Source organism: Thunnus albacares, chromosome 13 (genome assembly GCF_914725855.1).
Source record: "Thunnus albacares chromosome 13, fThuAlb1.1, whole genome shotgun sequence".
Lineage (NCBI taxonomy): Eukaryota > Metazoa > Chordata > Actinopteri > Scombriformes > Scombridae > Thunnus > Thunnus albacares.
Genome location: NC_058118.1, coordinates 30,118,402 through 30,134,226, shown reverse-complemented (window position 1 = coordinate 30,134,226; position 15,825 = coordinate 30,118,402). Strand labels below are relative to the sequence as shown.

The 15,825-nt window shown below is 37.9% G+C and overlaps 1 protein-coding gene across 1 annotated transcript; it reads right to left on the bottom strand.

Moving 5' to 3' along the window:
- Positions 1-3,224: 3,224 nt before the first annotated feature.
- Positions 3,225-13,210, bottom strand: cdx1b (caudal type homeobox 1 b). Its single transcript, XM_044370769.1, has 3 exons — positions 12,550-13,210; positions 5,101-5,249; positions 3,225-3,585 (listed from the first exon to the last, which is right to left on the bottom strand). The coding sequence occupies exons 1-3, from the start codon at positions 13,061-13,063 to the stop codon at positions 3,346-3,348; spliced, it is 903 nt and encodes a 300-aa protein (XP_044226704.1). The 5' UTR covers positions 13,064-13,210; the 3' UTR covers positions 3,225-3,345.
- Between the last annotated feature and the right edge of the window lie 2,615 nt (positions 13,211-15,825).

Sequence of the window (15,825 nt, the reverse complement as noted above, 5' to 3'; positions counted from 1 at the left end):
TGCACAGAAGGAGGACTGTGGATTTTGTCCTCCATCACTTCCATTGTAAGGTCATTATGAAGGGATCTTCTAATGGTCAGTATGAACAGGAGGAATGATTACAGCAAGAAAAACAGGTTTCACTCTTCTATGGGCTCCTGACTGTTAGTTTAAGACACACTTGAATAATTGTGAACTTGTTCTTTAATGAATATGGATATTTCACTGACTGGGAACTGGATCCTTAATGGGATCTGCTATCAGAAGCCTTGTCTTTCAGGCAGGCGCCCCCTTTACATCAATGTGATGACAATTTTCATGTCAATGTCATGTCTCAATAAGGTCTTGAATCATTTTTATGTAAAAGTCACAATTGCTATCTCACTAGGTTGAACCATTTCTGTAAAACATTCAACATGCCACAAATCTTACAGAGGAGATAAAATGTTTTTATGATTTAAATACTGTTCTGATGCCAAAAATGGCAAAAGTTTAAAGACTTGAGGTGAACGTATGTAGAAATGCTGCCTTCAAGTCAAAAGTCAGGGCCTCAACCTGCTCTAAACGCTTTGTTTGCAGTGTTACCTCTACTTCCTCCTCATGATGACATCAGATTGTTTGTACATGCCCACAAATGGCCATCCGTTCCGTAACCTCGGTTGCTAAGGTAGTTGCTAAGGTGTTTCCATGTGTTGTTCACGTTGTCCACTCTCATATTACGTAACATATACAGTTTATATTTGGAGTAAAGAAGGCTACTATAGTTTGTTTACGTAGCCTCCGGAGCCGGAGGGAAGCTTCCTGAGCCTGACCAATCAGAACAGAGTGGGCTCATCAGGAGGCGGGGCCTTAAAGAGACAGGAAGCTAAAACGGACTGTTTCAGACAGAGGCTGAACTGAGGGGCTGCATAAAGGACCAGTAGAAGATAAATAAGGAGTTTTTAACTGTAAATCATGCAAAGATATTCCAGTAGAGCCCCAGAATATAAATACAGAGCTGGAAATGTTCATTTTGTATCTCTCCTTTCACTATATTTTCAAATGAATGAATATATAGTTAAATACTTTACATACAGCTTGTAAGAAACAAGGAATTTGAGTGCCATCTTAATGTCTTATCATTCTCTGCTTGTGCTTCTGTTGGACATTTTGTAGAATTCACTCTAATTATGTTAAATGATGAAATGAGAACATGTATTAATGTATTCACTATGAGCAGAATTGTCTTGCAAACAAACTGTATTGAGACTCAGATGTGTGTTGAAACGAGTTAAAAGATCAACAATCATTTTTACAATAAAGGCTTTTGGTTTTAATACAAATTACATTTGAAAATATACACATGATTAAGTCTGATGATGATGGAAATCACATTCATTTACAACAACAACAATGACAACAACAGCTCATACAGTCTCGGGCACGTCAGGTGTGTTTGGTTTAACCTGAGAGATGATCTGTGTCTGAAAACCATTATCATGCAAGACCATGACATTATAATAATGTTTTCTTTCTGATTAGGCACAAACAGTGATTCTGCTAGTGTTGCACTGCGACTGCACTTTGGATGAAAACATTTGTTAATGAAGCAGGATACATTTTCTTTCTTTAAAGTCCAGCTGAAATCACATTTAGTCATCCCTTATGTAGTCAGAAATAATGTCAAAGTGTCTTTTTAAATGTATTGTTAATAGCTTTTTATTATTAAAAGAAAGAAAAAAAAGGTCTTTGGGGTAATTTGAGCTACGGACAATGTCCAGAGAATCAGGATCTGGAGTCGCCCTTTCACATTTATAGCACACATCAGGAGATTGTCCGTGTCAGACGTGTTCTCACAGACTGGAAATACTCCGTTTGGTTTAAGCGAAGCGTGGCGCCTGGGTAGAGCGTGCAGGAGGCAGGACACGACGCAAAAAAAAGTATGATGTGCTTGTAATTCAGTGTTGTTAAGCAGAAAGACGATGGCTTTTATTTTACGAGAAATCACAGGAAGTCCTCTCTCCCATTAGCAGCTCCCAATGCAGCTTAACTGTGTTTATCCAGTGCCAGCTGCATGATAGAAACATCATCAACACGCCCACTTGCAAGCTGTGAATTCTCTGGAAAATCTGAGCTCCAACATGTAATGTCTGGATAACTTCAGGGTTGTAGTGCATGTGTGAAAGGGGTAAACAAACTGCTGTAGCTACAAGTCATGGACAGACAGCGTGTTGCTAGCAGGGATTTTAAAGAGCAACGACCAAACCAGCATCTAATGGGTCCAAAGTGACATTTGCAGATATGTTTACATGCTGTTTGATGTGCTGAAGCTGAGCAACTAATAAGCTATCTAGCTGCTAACTGATGTTAGCGGTGAATGTTTGTTTGGTGGCTCGTTCAACAAGCTGCAGGACAAGAATAAGTTAGATAAGGAGGAGACTTTAGCGGGAAAGCTAATGTGGCTTGTTGTTCAGAGTCTGTGGCTCTTGTGTAGCAGGATGCAATCAGGCTCAGTGTGACCGTCTGCTTTGACAGATAACTAACTATAAATTTCTTCCTTTTGATTTCAGATTTTTTTTTTCCTAAAGGAGAACACAGCACAAGTGATTTACAGAGAGATATGTTGCCATAGCAGAAAAAAAATGCAGTGTAATTTCAGTTGGACTTTAAGAACACATTATCATCAAGCTAAAAAAAACCCCAAAACCCTCTGGAAACTAGATTTTCCCTTTTTAAGATGCTTTAGAGTAAAAAAAATTAACATTGTCTGACAGTATCATATACTGTATATTCTTGCTGCAACTCTTTATTTTTGTTATGGCTGCATCATTCCATCAAATGGAAATATTCTATGCATCTTGTGCATCATTTAAACACATTTTCCCAAATTTCAGCATATGTTTGATAACTTTGGAAACTTCCAGATCCAGAAGTATTTTTTTTTGTCTCAGCTGGGTTGAGCAAAGTTTGGACAGACAACATAAATTTGGAGTGAATCTGGCATGAGATAAAACATTCAGGAGATAAAATATTTCCTTATTTTTTTGCAAACTGGTTGCAGTATAGAGCTCCACCTGCAACACCATGTGTCTTGAGGGTTGGCTGCCTGGTTAATGAACAACCAAAACTGCTGAACTTCCCTCTGCCGGGCTGTTTTCACCTGAAGACATCAAGACAGCAAACAGATATCAAATCAAAATCTGGGTTTATCTGCAACAAAAGTCTGATGGGAGAAAAAGTATTGTTGCCAGTGACATTTTCTTTAAGAGGGCGGACAGGAAGGTGGCACGAGGCAGGATGCAAAAGTTTTTCAGTCTTTGGGGGAGAATTTTCAGTCCAGTCCCCCGACATCAGCATCCAATAAAACACTGTCCTTTGTCCTCGGCCTCAGTACTCCTCTTTGATGCTCAAAGGCAGAGAGGAAGGAGACACCAGCCCGTTGCTGCTGCTGCTGCTCGTCACCATAGCGACGTTGCTGCTGCTGCCGTTTCCGTGGAGGCCGCCTCCTCCGCTGCCGTTGCTGCCGTTGGAAGGGGTTGGCGTGGTCGTGGAGGAGGCCGGCTGCTGGAGCTTCTTCTTGTTGATCTTACGCTCCTTGGCCCGGCGGTTCTGGAACCAGATCTTCACCTGGAGCAGAGGAAGAGGAAGATTTAGGGTTTACATGAAGTCTAACATGTTTTTACAGTAACCAGATATCTGCATGATTCAGGAAAACATTTAAATATTTCAAAAGGATCACATTAGAGTTTTTGCTTGTTTTTCAGGCTGCAACTAATGATTATTTTCTTGATTAATCAATTCATTGTTTGGTCCATAAAATGGCAGAAAATGGTGAAAAATGTTGATCATCATTCCCCAAAGACCAAAGATATTCAGTTTACTGTCACAGAGAACTAAAGAAACCAGAAAATATTCAGATTTGAGAAGATTATCAAAATAGTTGGTGATTAATTAATAGTTGGCAACTATATCATTACAGCTTTACCAAGGAGGTCTTGTTTTAGCCCATTTGATGTATATAAATATCATTGCTTGTCAATTAAAGTCTTGTTGGAGGAGTTGAAGCTGAGATTCAATGTAAAAACACAAGAACAACAGTCTACAGCCATGCTAGCTGCCATGCTAGCTGTACTTAGACATTGCAGTGCTTTGAGCTAAATGCTAACGTCAACACGACAATGCTAACATGTCGATGTCTAGCTGGTATAAAGTTTATCATGTTCAGGACAGTCCCGCTGCCAGAAATACTCTCTAGAACACCAAATGCGGATACATCCGCCACTGAAAATAGTCCCCAACAAAAGCACTATTTCCCCTTGTTTGAAAATGTTTTTAAAAACTACAGTGAGCAGGAAATTACTGAACCTTTTGTAAAAATGGAAAATATATATATGTGAGGTGTTTTTAAAGATTTATATCATCAGTAGGAACCAATGGGCTTGGAGCTGAGAGCCACAGACTGAGCAGGGAAGTCAGAATGTATTGAGAGATGGACTGAAACATTGTTGGTTTGAGTCTTTTCATCAGAGTTTTAGGAAAGTACTGATCCCTTTGTAAAAATGGAAAATATATATGTATATATATATATATATATATATATATATATATAAGAAAAATACAGAGTGTATCGTCAGGCTAATCCTTTAGCATCTGTTGATGTTGGTCTTATAAATTTAAACAGATCAGTGACCTCAGAGGTTGAGCTTGAAAATGCACAAATATGACTATGCATTGGCACATACTGAATTTAAACGGTGTAGAAACTGAAAGTAATTCTTGATGAATGTAACTTTTCACCAATATTAACATTTTCTGTCTAAACTGGAGTCACTGTTGACGGCATTTGTGCTCGTGAGGACGTCTCGACACAAAAGTTGTTATAAATGAGTAAAACAAGGAAAAAACCTCTGCTTCCGGGAGCTCAGTTTGAACTGAGGTAACTGAATGCAAAATTGCTATCAAAGGTTAAATACAATAATAATCACATCCAGTTTTATGTCTCTACATTGAATCTCAAACCTGCAATTTCAGATTCATATAAGATCCAATAAAAGTAGCAGTAAAATTATTTCAGCAGTCACAATCAATAAAAAGGTTTTATTTTAGCTACAATCTGGCAGGTGTATGTGTGTGTTGGTGTACCTGTCTCTCTGATAGGCAGAGCGCCGTGGCGAGCTCCGCCTTCCTCCTGATGGTGATGTACTTGCTATAGTGAAACTCTTTCTCCAGCTCCAGGCGCTGGTGGTCGGTGTAAACCACACGGTACTTGTCTTTAGTCCGCGTCTTTCCGTCTGTAAAACACAGAAAATTAAACAGGTTAACGAAAAAACTGTGAAAAAGTTTTGTATAAAGTCTTCTGTGTCTCTGGAGGAGCTTTGTCTAGTCTGAGAAAACGACCCTGATGATGTCATAGTGATGTCATCAAGGTTATGTCAGTGGGTTTGCACAATTATAATAGAAATCCTGCGTTACAAAATGGAGGTGTGCATTTTGAAAGATGTGGGTGTTTACAAGGCAGGGAGGGTCTAATGAAGATACACTGTCCAGTTGCATTATGGGAAATGTAGGATTCTGTGTTTTTGGAGCTTTACCCATACTAGAGATTAAAAGTCATCATGTCTTGACCTCTGCTGCTTCAGTTTTGACTGTTCTTTTAAAACAATGTTTCTTCCAAGTCCCCATAAACCACTGGAAAATAATTGATGTCTTACACAAATTAAAAACACCTTTCTTTAGTTGCTTCCTGTTTCCGCTCCCATTCGTTGAAGTAGATAAACATGTTTAAGTTTTTTCCACGGGCGTAATACAGAGCTGGACACTATGCAATGAGTCAGCCTTGTTGAGAATTTGACTCAGTGGTCAACTGCGGTACTGCAACTAGAAAAACATTTTCCTCAACTGTAAAACTTTACCAGAGTCAAGAAAATGTAATGATGCAATAAAAACTGGGGTTTAAGCTAACAGGTCAGAGGTAAAAGGTCCTGTAAAAGTTCTTGTATTGTGGAGTAGCTAGTTAGCAATAAAAGATGTGATGCAGACTGTTGTTTCACTCTGACATGATGGCGTTTAAATGTTTACTACAGAAAAACATTCTTGGCAAACAATGTCTGCGTTTTCAAACAGTGTGTTTTACTTCCACATGAGAAAATGATTTGAGGATGAGGACTGACAGATGAGTTTGGAAAAGTAATTTCAGGTAAACTTTCACTAATCCAATGCTAACGTTAGCTTAATTCTGAAATAGCGGTTAATAGCATCTGGGGCTGCTGTATCACCACCTGTAACCACACAAGATAATGTACATGCTAACGCTTGGCTTTGGAAGTAATGCAAGGTTACTACTGCTGGCGGTAAGCTAGTTAGCCAGACATGCTAACTTTGACATGCTAACTTTGGTTTTTGATACACTATATACACCATCCCTCTAACTCTTCAGCTTGATGTACGCTGTTTCAACATGCTAAGAAATCCAAAGACTGACCAACCTGCCATGTCTTATTACGGTTGCTAGGCTGTGTTTGTACAAATAACTGTTTTTTAATGAGTGTCGAATTACAGTCCGAACAACATGAAACTGGCACAAGCTCCATTTCACATTGAGGAACAGCGCCCTTCATGTTTACTAACATAAAATGAAATTACAGTTATAATAACTATAAAAAAGGCTTGTGATGTCTTTAAATGTCTTATTTTATTTGCTGACTAACAGTCCACAACCCAAAGATCTTCAGTTTACTGTCACAGAGGACTTAAGAGACGAGAAAATATCCACATTTAAGAAACTGGAATCAGAATGAATATTGATTATCAAAAAAGTTTGCATTTAATTTAATAGTTTGCAACTCATTAATAGTTGCAGCTGTAGGTCGGTGTCTTGCTCAGGGGTGACTGAAGAGGATCCAATATTGCTTTTTTAGTCACCAATCATTTAATCAGATAATTTTGTGGCTTCGGTGGCACACAGCAAGTCAGACGCTTCCATGTGTGGAACTACACAAAATCACACCGACTGTTATTATGTAAAAGTGTGAGTGAAGCGCATGGAGTCATAGTATTTTATATTATGTGTTATAAACCGCTCACATAAACTATCGTTGGTGCCCAAACAGACTGACTGAGCGGTGAGTTCTCACCTGTATTCAAATAGACGACCTGCCTCGGCTGGATTTGCATAACTGAGTCATTCATGGACTCAGTGTTCATGTGTCACTGATAGAACTCAACACTGTGAGAGGCTTTAGCTGGTAAAAATGAGTTGTACACGTTGAAATCAGACTATTAAACTTTATTTAACATACAAAGGTCAGCCACGTCTTTTGACCAAACTCAGAGCTTTGTTTTAAATACAGAACATTTTATTTTAAAATCAAAAAAATACCAAATATGTCAGACTAAATTTTTGGGTAAATGTCTCTGAAATTATGCACAAGACATCTGGACTATTTCAAGTTGATATAAAGATACTTAATCAGGCCTACAAAGCTCTGATTGGTTGATTGTTTTCATTATATAATTAAAATCTGCACATGTGGCCCTATTGAAGAACATTGATATTAGAGCTGAGCAATATATTGATATTATATCATGATATGAGACTAGATGTTATATTAGATTTTGGATATCATAATTTCATGATATGGTTATAAACTGGTTTTAAAGGCTCCATTACAGTATAGTGATGTCATTTCCTGAACTAAACCAGCTGTTTTATTATTTACCTTTTACCCACTTAGTCATTATATCCACATTACTGATGATTATTTACCAAAAAATTACCATTATTTACCATTGTGTTAATATTTTATGGAAGCACTTCTAGTCATCTCTACAATATTATCGTAATATTGATATCGAGGTATTTGGTCAACAATATCATGATATTTGATTTTGTCTATATCACCCAGCCCTACTGCAAATGTTTTGATTATTTATTGATCTGCTGATTGTTTTCTAATCCAGAAAAGTCTAAAACTAGAGCCAGATTTCACTGCCTTCAGTGTTTCTGTCGGCTGTGTCGTTGTGCTGGTGACAATAAAATCTCTTGAATCTGAAAAGATGTTCAAGCAGAAACATTTGAGAAGCTGGAATCAAAGAATAGTTTGTATTTTTTGTTTGAAAAATGACTCAAAACAGTAAAAAATAAATACATTTCCTGTTGATCAACTAATCAATTCATAATTTTGTCTTTAGATGATCCTTCAACACCCTGAATTACTTACAGTTACGTCTTTTTTTTTGGTTTTTAACATTAAGTAGCAACGTTGTTTTAAAAATTATTTGTACTGTACAAATTATGATGATTCTGATGTAGAGACGATCAAAAACTGATGTGATTACGTTTTCTAACTTTGTCTCAAAAGCCTGGAAAAGAAAATAAGATGAATATTTTAATTAGAGATTATTCTGATTTCTCCAGTACTTTACAGTATAAGAATTATGTTGATGATGGTCTGTTTTTAGATTCTCTCTGTTGTTTGGACACTTAAACGCAGCACTGTGGTTCTTAAATGAATGTCTGGTGTCTTGTAGACTCATGTGGGCTGAGAAGAGTTATATATACATGACATGATAATAAAAACTGAATTCATTCATATTTCTTTCTACAATATCTGCACATGGCAGCAGGTTCAAATTAGGAAAAGATACAGTTAAAAAACCTCCAACATTTACAGTGTGACTGTGACGGGACGTGAACTCTGGTCTCCTTCAACTACTTCCTGTAATAAAGTAGTGAACTGAGCGTCGGCACAGGACAAACATTTTGCGCTACAAATTATTCTAATGTGAACGTATAAAGATATTGACCCGTCACATGAGAACTGTCACCAACACTGCCTATAAGTTTGTTGTAATTGAACTATTAATAAATGTCACCATGGCAACAAAAACACTCACCAATGCTGACAATATATCTATCTGTGAAAGAAAGAAAGAAAGAAAGACAGCAGTAAGTGAGTTTCCATCCACCTGTTTTTTTTATGCATATTAATTTAATTTTAATGCATAAAAAATTCCTGAGTGAAAACACCAGAAATTACAGACTTGGGGTGAACATGAATCATGTGACTTTAAACGCCGCCGAAGAGCTGAAAACATCAGATCTGAGGAGACTGTAACCTTCCTCACATCGATACATGAAACTAACAGAAACGTCATATTCCCATCACGCATTTCGCTCGTTTAATGACGTCATCTCGTTGTTCTTCTTCTGCGACGGTTTAATGGCACCGATTAGAGAATTAGCTCCACCTGCTAATATTTTACACAACAGCAGTGGATGGAAACAAACGTACGCTACGTTTTCTTCTGACTGTTTTCTGGAAATTGGATAGAAACTTGACTATTGGGAAGTTAAACTACACACACACACACACACACACACACATGTTAATTAAAAGGCCTTCAGCCCTCTTTAACACGCTCTGATTCAATATTAACACTAAACACACAACATTTAAATAAGTGACGTCTCTTCTTCTTCTTCAAACACACACTCAGGTGTCCGTCTGGCCTCCTGTAATCGGTCACCGGGGGCAAATTAAAGCTCAAACATTTTAGTTTCGGGGGGGGGGGGGGGACATCTGTCTGAACTGTCGAGTTTCTGCTTCATTTGCCAGAAGCTTAAAAAAAAACCCAACAGTTTGACTCTCCATCGGCAGGTAAAGAGCCGAGAGAGCCGAGACGCTAATGAAGGAGCGTAAATCAAAAAAAGGCTCTTCACTCTGTCCCTGCAGAGAGAGAGAGAGAGAGAGAGAGAGAGAGAGGTTTACTCTGCACATTCACAGCTTTATATATCAGCTTCAGTTCCACACTACACGCTATTTCAGTGGTTTAGAGAAATATTTTGTTTGTTTGTTATACTTTTGAACTTTGGACAGAGTCGGGTTAGCAGTTTCCCTTCTGCTCCAGTCTTCATGCTAAGCTAAGCTAAGCTAACCACACCCTGACTCATGCTGCGTACTTAACGCTCATCTCAACCTTCACAAAGTAAAAGCAAATACTCACATTTTACATATTAAAACAAAGCAATGTGTAGTTGTGACTCATCATCAGTGCAGAAAATAGAAATACTGAGATCAAAAGTCCCACAGTAGCCTCCCAAAAAAAGTGCCAGATTTGCTGATGTAAAATTCTCTTCATTACTTTCTTCACTAATTTAAATGTTAAAATATTTTGTTTTCTGCAAAGTCTCAGTACAATAGTTCCCCACAGGGCCAGCAAAACATCTCTGATGACATTTTTACAGAATATTTATGGCCGAAATCATCAAATTTAAGAATTTACACCCTAAAAAGAATGTAAACTTCAACCTGGATGGTGAAAGAAGCTCCGTAGGTCAACAAATTTCATGAAAAGACCAAAACCAACATGTTAATCCGTCTCTCAGTACTGTCTGACTTTCCACACAACCTTCAAATAATATCTCACACATATTTAGTTTCATGTATAACAGCTGGTCACTGTATTTTTTTAACAAACTGGAGTAAATAGTGTATTTGTTGTTGGGCTGCAACCAACGATTATTAGTCTATAAAACATCATACAAATGTGAAAAAATGCCCATTAATCATCTCACGACCCCTCAGATTTATCTGCTGACCCTTTGGAGGGGCCCCGACCCCTAGGTTGGGAACCACTGGACTAAACTAGCTAACTGTATATAAAGTAGTGTAAACTAGCTCCACCTCCAGCAGCTACAACAGTAACATGCTGCTCTAACACTGATGCTTCACTATTAATAATCTAATGATGTCATATATAATAATATATCAGTCAGAGGGACCAAACCACTACTTTTACTGCAATACTTTAACTACATCAAGCTCATAATACTTATGTACTTTTACTGCAATACTTTAACTACATCAAGCTCATAATACTTATGTACTTTTACTGCAATACTTTAACTACATCAAGCTCATAATACTTATGTACTTTTACTGCAATACTTTAACTACATCAAGCTCATAATACTTATGTACTTTTACTGCAATACTTTAACTACATCAAGCTCATAATACTTATGTACTTTTTACTATAGTTGTACTTGTAATGGAGTATTTTTGCTAAATTTGTAATTTTACGGAAGTAAATGATCTGCTGCACCTTGTGGGACAAATGCAGGTGAAGCTGGAAAAGGTCGTCAGATACAACCCCTCCCTCCTCACACACACACACACACACACACACACATCTTCACACTTCAAAGTGGGAACTGTCTTGTAAGTTCTTGTCTTCTCCGCCCAGAGACAAGCAGGAGGACAAAGGCCGATCTCAGCCGCCCGGAGTCACATCCAGCGGGGACATTTACATCACAACGGCTCCGACCGGCTTCACACGTTTGATCCGCGACAGGACGGGACAGGACCCGGTGGGACATTTCACCCGCCAACCAGGGAAAACCCCCCCCCAAAAGATTGTCAGCTATGCCAACCATATTTTTTACGTTTCATCTAGCCTATTGATTTTGAATTCCCTGATGGAGTTTCAATGTGTGGATGATCGATTTCTATCATATATGAAGGAGCCGATTTGATTAATTTAACACGAATCACAAAGTCGATGCTCAAACCCTCGATTTAAGTAAAGAAAAACGCCCCAAAAATCAACGTTGAAGGGGAAAAAATAACGGCAATAACTCACTAACTCACAACACATAAAATGACGTAAAATGTAACAGTGCTGAATTTACTGAAGTAAATCAAAGCTTTTAAAGCCAAACTGAGGAAATTTCCAAACTTACACACATCTGTCATTCAAACTTTATTATTATTATTTTTTTTATCATCATCATCATCATCATTATTATTATTATTATTATATACATTTGCATTGAATATAAATAGGCTGTAATCTGAGCTACATGCACCTTAACTGATTTTAAAGATGCTTCATATCCACTTTAGAAATATTTAAACCAGATACATGAAAAAAAATATGACTTTCATATTGTCTGACAACAAGTTTCCTGTTAATAAACTTCACTCCAAGCTCATTTTAAGACCGATTAATCGACTGTTAATTAATACAAATTATATTATGATGGGACTGAAAACAAGAATCATGAGGCTGCAGGTTCACGTCATTAATTACAATGTAAACGTGTCTGGTTCCTGTCGGGCAGCTGATAAAACATTTGAGTATCACTGTCTGTCATATCGGCCTCATATTAAAATGTTAAACAGTCTGTCAGCTGTGTGCCGGGAACAAAAGGAGACACTTGCACGATACAAATGTAAAACCTCAGAAATTAGTTTAAAAACGCAAAGTTACAATATGAAAAAAAATATTCTAAATTACTGCAGAAGAACCATACAGGCTATGCGTAGAAATGTCCATACAGGAGACAAATATACAACTATTATAGATGCGTTGTCAATATATTATAGAGATTTTAAAATAGATCTGTGTTAGGTAGGGTACCATCAAGATAAAAGGCCCCAATTAGGCTGCATATTGAAATACTGGAGATATATTGCAGAAATAATATCTTTTCGTAGCTAATTCAGGCGTTAGAGAAGATAAATGATTTGTTAAATTCTTAATTATGACATTTAAAATGAAGCCAACAAGTGTCACCGCGGGTCTTACTTGGGTTGGAGGGCGGTGCGGAGGTGCGTCGTATCCAGTCGTAGGGGTTCCTCCTCTGCGGGGAGCCGGGGGACAGCTGCCCCGCCGACGCGTTGAGGGACGCGGGCAGCAGCGCTGGCGGCTGCCCGGCGAACTCCGGGGGGCTGAATCCCAGGGTGGGACCCACACCGCCGGGCACGGTGGAGGCCGCGGGAGGCCCCCCGGCTGCGGCGGCCGCGGCTGCCGCTGCAGCGGCGGCGGCACCGTAGTGATGCGACGACCAGTCATCCCGTGTGGGAGGAGGGGGAGGCGGGTAAGCCGGGCTCCAGCCACCGGCACCCGGTCCGCCTTGCTGCGCCGAGTGCGGGTCGTTGTTGATGCCGTGGTGGTGGTGGTGGTAGCTGAAGTCTGAGTACTGCGGCGGGCCGGGGACCGAGAAGTTCTGCTGGCTGAGGCTCAGGCCCGGGTGGCGGGTCACCGAGTTCTGGTGCGGGTACATGGCGGGGTCCTTATCCAGCAGGTAACTTACGTACATCTTTCCAGGTGAGGGGACTCCCTCAGCATACTGCGGATCCAGCCTGCCTCTCTCACCTGATCTCCAGGTAAAATGAGCGTCAGTGTGTCTGCTCTCTGTCTACCTGTCCACACCTCCACCTGTCCTCTCTCTCTCTCTCTCTCTCTCTCTCTCTCTCTCTCTGCGGTCTCTCCATCAGCTGCCCGTTAAAAGCTGCTGCAGTCACATGGCCACTTTTATTGCTCTTATCTCACTCCCTCCCTCCCTCTCTCTCACCCTGCGTCTCTTCCCCTCTGCCTCTTCTTCTTCACCTCACCAATCATCCTCATCTTCATCATCATCATCACCACCACGATGCCACCGTTTTGCAACACGAACCAAATGATTTTTATCCACTAAATTAAACCAAAAATTAAAAAAAAGTAGACTCCGGGTCACCATGCGGTTACCCCCCCCCCCCCCTCCCTCCATCCTCCCCCCTCTCTCCCCGCCTGCAGTCTCTTCTCTATCGGCCTCCATTTGCATGACAGTCCGCTGCTGCATTTCAAAGGCTGCATCAAAGGAAAAGAGCCAAACTTACAAATGACGGTAAAAAAGGACTAACATGTCAGTCAGAGTGACGGCAGGTCTTCTTTCTTTCTTTCTTTCTTTCTTTCTTTCTTTCTTTCTTTCTTTCTTTCTTTCTTTCTTTCTTTTAACAACAGTTCACATCCTTCTTTATCAATATCAGACCTTTGGCTACGTGTTTAATAATAATAATTGTTTGTTCTTCATAAAGCAACAGGACGTGGCCTTAGAGTTGTTCATATATGTCATATAATGTTAATTTTAAGGGGAAATATTCCTGCAATAACTAACATTTTATGAATAGAAAATAATTGAACTCAGTCTGCTTTTGAAAGATGGAAAACAAACTGGAACCTTCAAAAAAATATATATATTTTAATGTTATTAATGATGATCTGCACTGACTCTCTTTTGAATTCCTTAACTAAGGCTGCAATTCAATGCAATCAAAGCATATAAATACATTTTAAATCACATTTTAAATCACATTTTAAATCACATTTTAAATCTAGCCTTCAATCTGCCTGTTTTATACTTTAGACAAGTTTTAAAGCTCTTGAATTTATTCTTTTGGTTTCATAATTCAGATTTCAGCTCCAACGTTAACACTTAAGTTCCTCTATTTAGCATTTACAAGCAGTATAAATATAATGTTTATAAGATATTGTGCTTAATTAATCCCAACTTCACATAAATCACAAATCAATGAGGTAAAAGACACAAATGCAATTAAAGGCTAAATTATGTACAATAACTAAATAGACTCACATATAAAAATAAGTTGAATAAATAAAAATAGTTTAGAGTTTTAACCATAACTAGAATACACTATTTGCTGAGTATACAGCTGATATAAATGTTTATTAATGCATTTCTGTGGACACTCAGACGTGTTTGCTGCTGTATAAACAGATAATGAACGACAATATAGTAAAATACAGTTGTAATAATATAAAATATGTCTTCATAGGAGAAGTTACAACTGTTGAACATTGATAAACACATTATATCTGCTACTATAACTACATTATAGTGAGTTATAAACCATTTATTAACTGTTTATAGACCACATATTTTCTCACTATTTGATTTTAAATGAATAATTTATTCCCAGTTTTAATCTTTCAAAGGCAGACTGATAAAAATACACAGGTCTTACGGTCTGGTAAAAGTTTTTATCTCTATACCTGTGATTGATTAATGTCTCTACTGCACTTTTATTGCCTTTATTAATTTTAGATTATTATTGCTTCACTGTATTTCTGCTATTTTATTTCACTGCCTATTATCTTGTGTTTAAGGCTGCAAATAACAATCGTTTGAGTATCCAGTGTTGGATCACAGCAGCTGTCTCCATGTTGCTCCGCTCGGTTCAACGCTCTTTGCTCAAAGGTTCGATGCCGCAGGGGATTTAAACCGACAACCTTCTCCTCCCTGCTTGAGCACTACGAGCAGGAATCCCCTCACTGCTGCCCTCCTGAAGAGGAATTATCTGTGTCTTTATGGATTTATGGGAGATTTATTGTTTTACACTGATGAGTATTTAGTTTAGTCTGCTGCCGTAAAAACACATAAAACCCACAATAATTCTCATCGCACACACGACTATTTGTGTTTTCAAGTGTTTGATAGATGTTATATTGATGTTACATAATATGAGCAGCTCATTAACAGTAGCATGCTTTTTAATTTCTATAATTATGTATATAAACAGTATGTATTGATGTATTGAAGTATTTTCAAAAATCATTTTGCTAAAAACGAGTAGTAAAATTTATGAAAAACAAAGTTTGTAACTTACAATCAAGAGTAAACTTATAATTTTTTATGTTTTTTACCTTCAATGAAGGGTGTCAGTTTTCATCTTTTAACAGCTTTTTATACATTATTTAACTAGCAGCTTAAAATGAAACTTTACATATTTTATTTCTAAGTTTTTTTTATACCTTAATGAATCTAAGATGAAATAGTTTTAAAGTTAAAAACAACTGTATTTAATGTCAAGAAGAATCACAGATTTTACATTTACTTCAGAACATTAATATTTTTGTGAAACAGCAGATTATTTGTTTAATTTTGTCCAACATTAAAATAATTTAATTCAGTCAAATCTCAACTCAGTGTCAAGTATTATAATTTAAAAACTAATAAATAAAGTAACTTTATATTCAACATAGCATGAAACACATTTAAACAATTAATAATCATGTAATATT

What these genes read in the sequence shown, in the direction of transcription:
- cdx1b (XM_044370769.1), bottom strand. Translation starts at nt 13,063, where the DNA reads ATGTACGTAAGTTACCTGCTGGATAAGGACCCCGCCATGTACCCGCAC. An exon ending in CGCACCGCCCTCCAACCCAA is followed by an intron (nt 5,250 to 12,549) that starts GTAAGACCCGCG and finishes TGTGTTTTACAG; the next exon opens with ACGGAAAGACGCGGACTAAA. An exon ending in TCTGCCTATCAGAGAGACAG is followed by an intron (nt 3,586 to 5,100) that starts GTACACCAACAC and finishes CCTCTGCTCCAG; the next exon opens with GTGAAGATCTGGTTCCAGAA.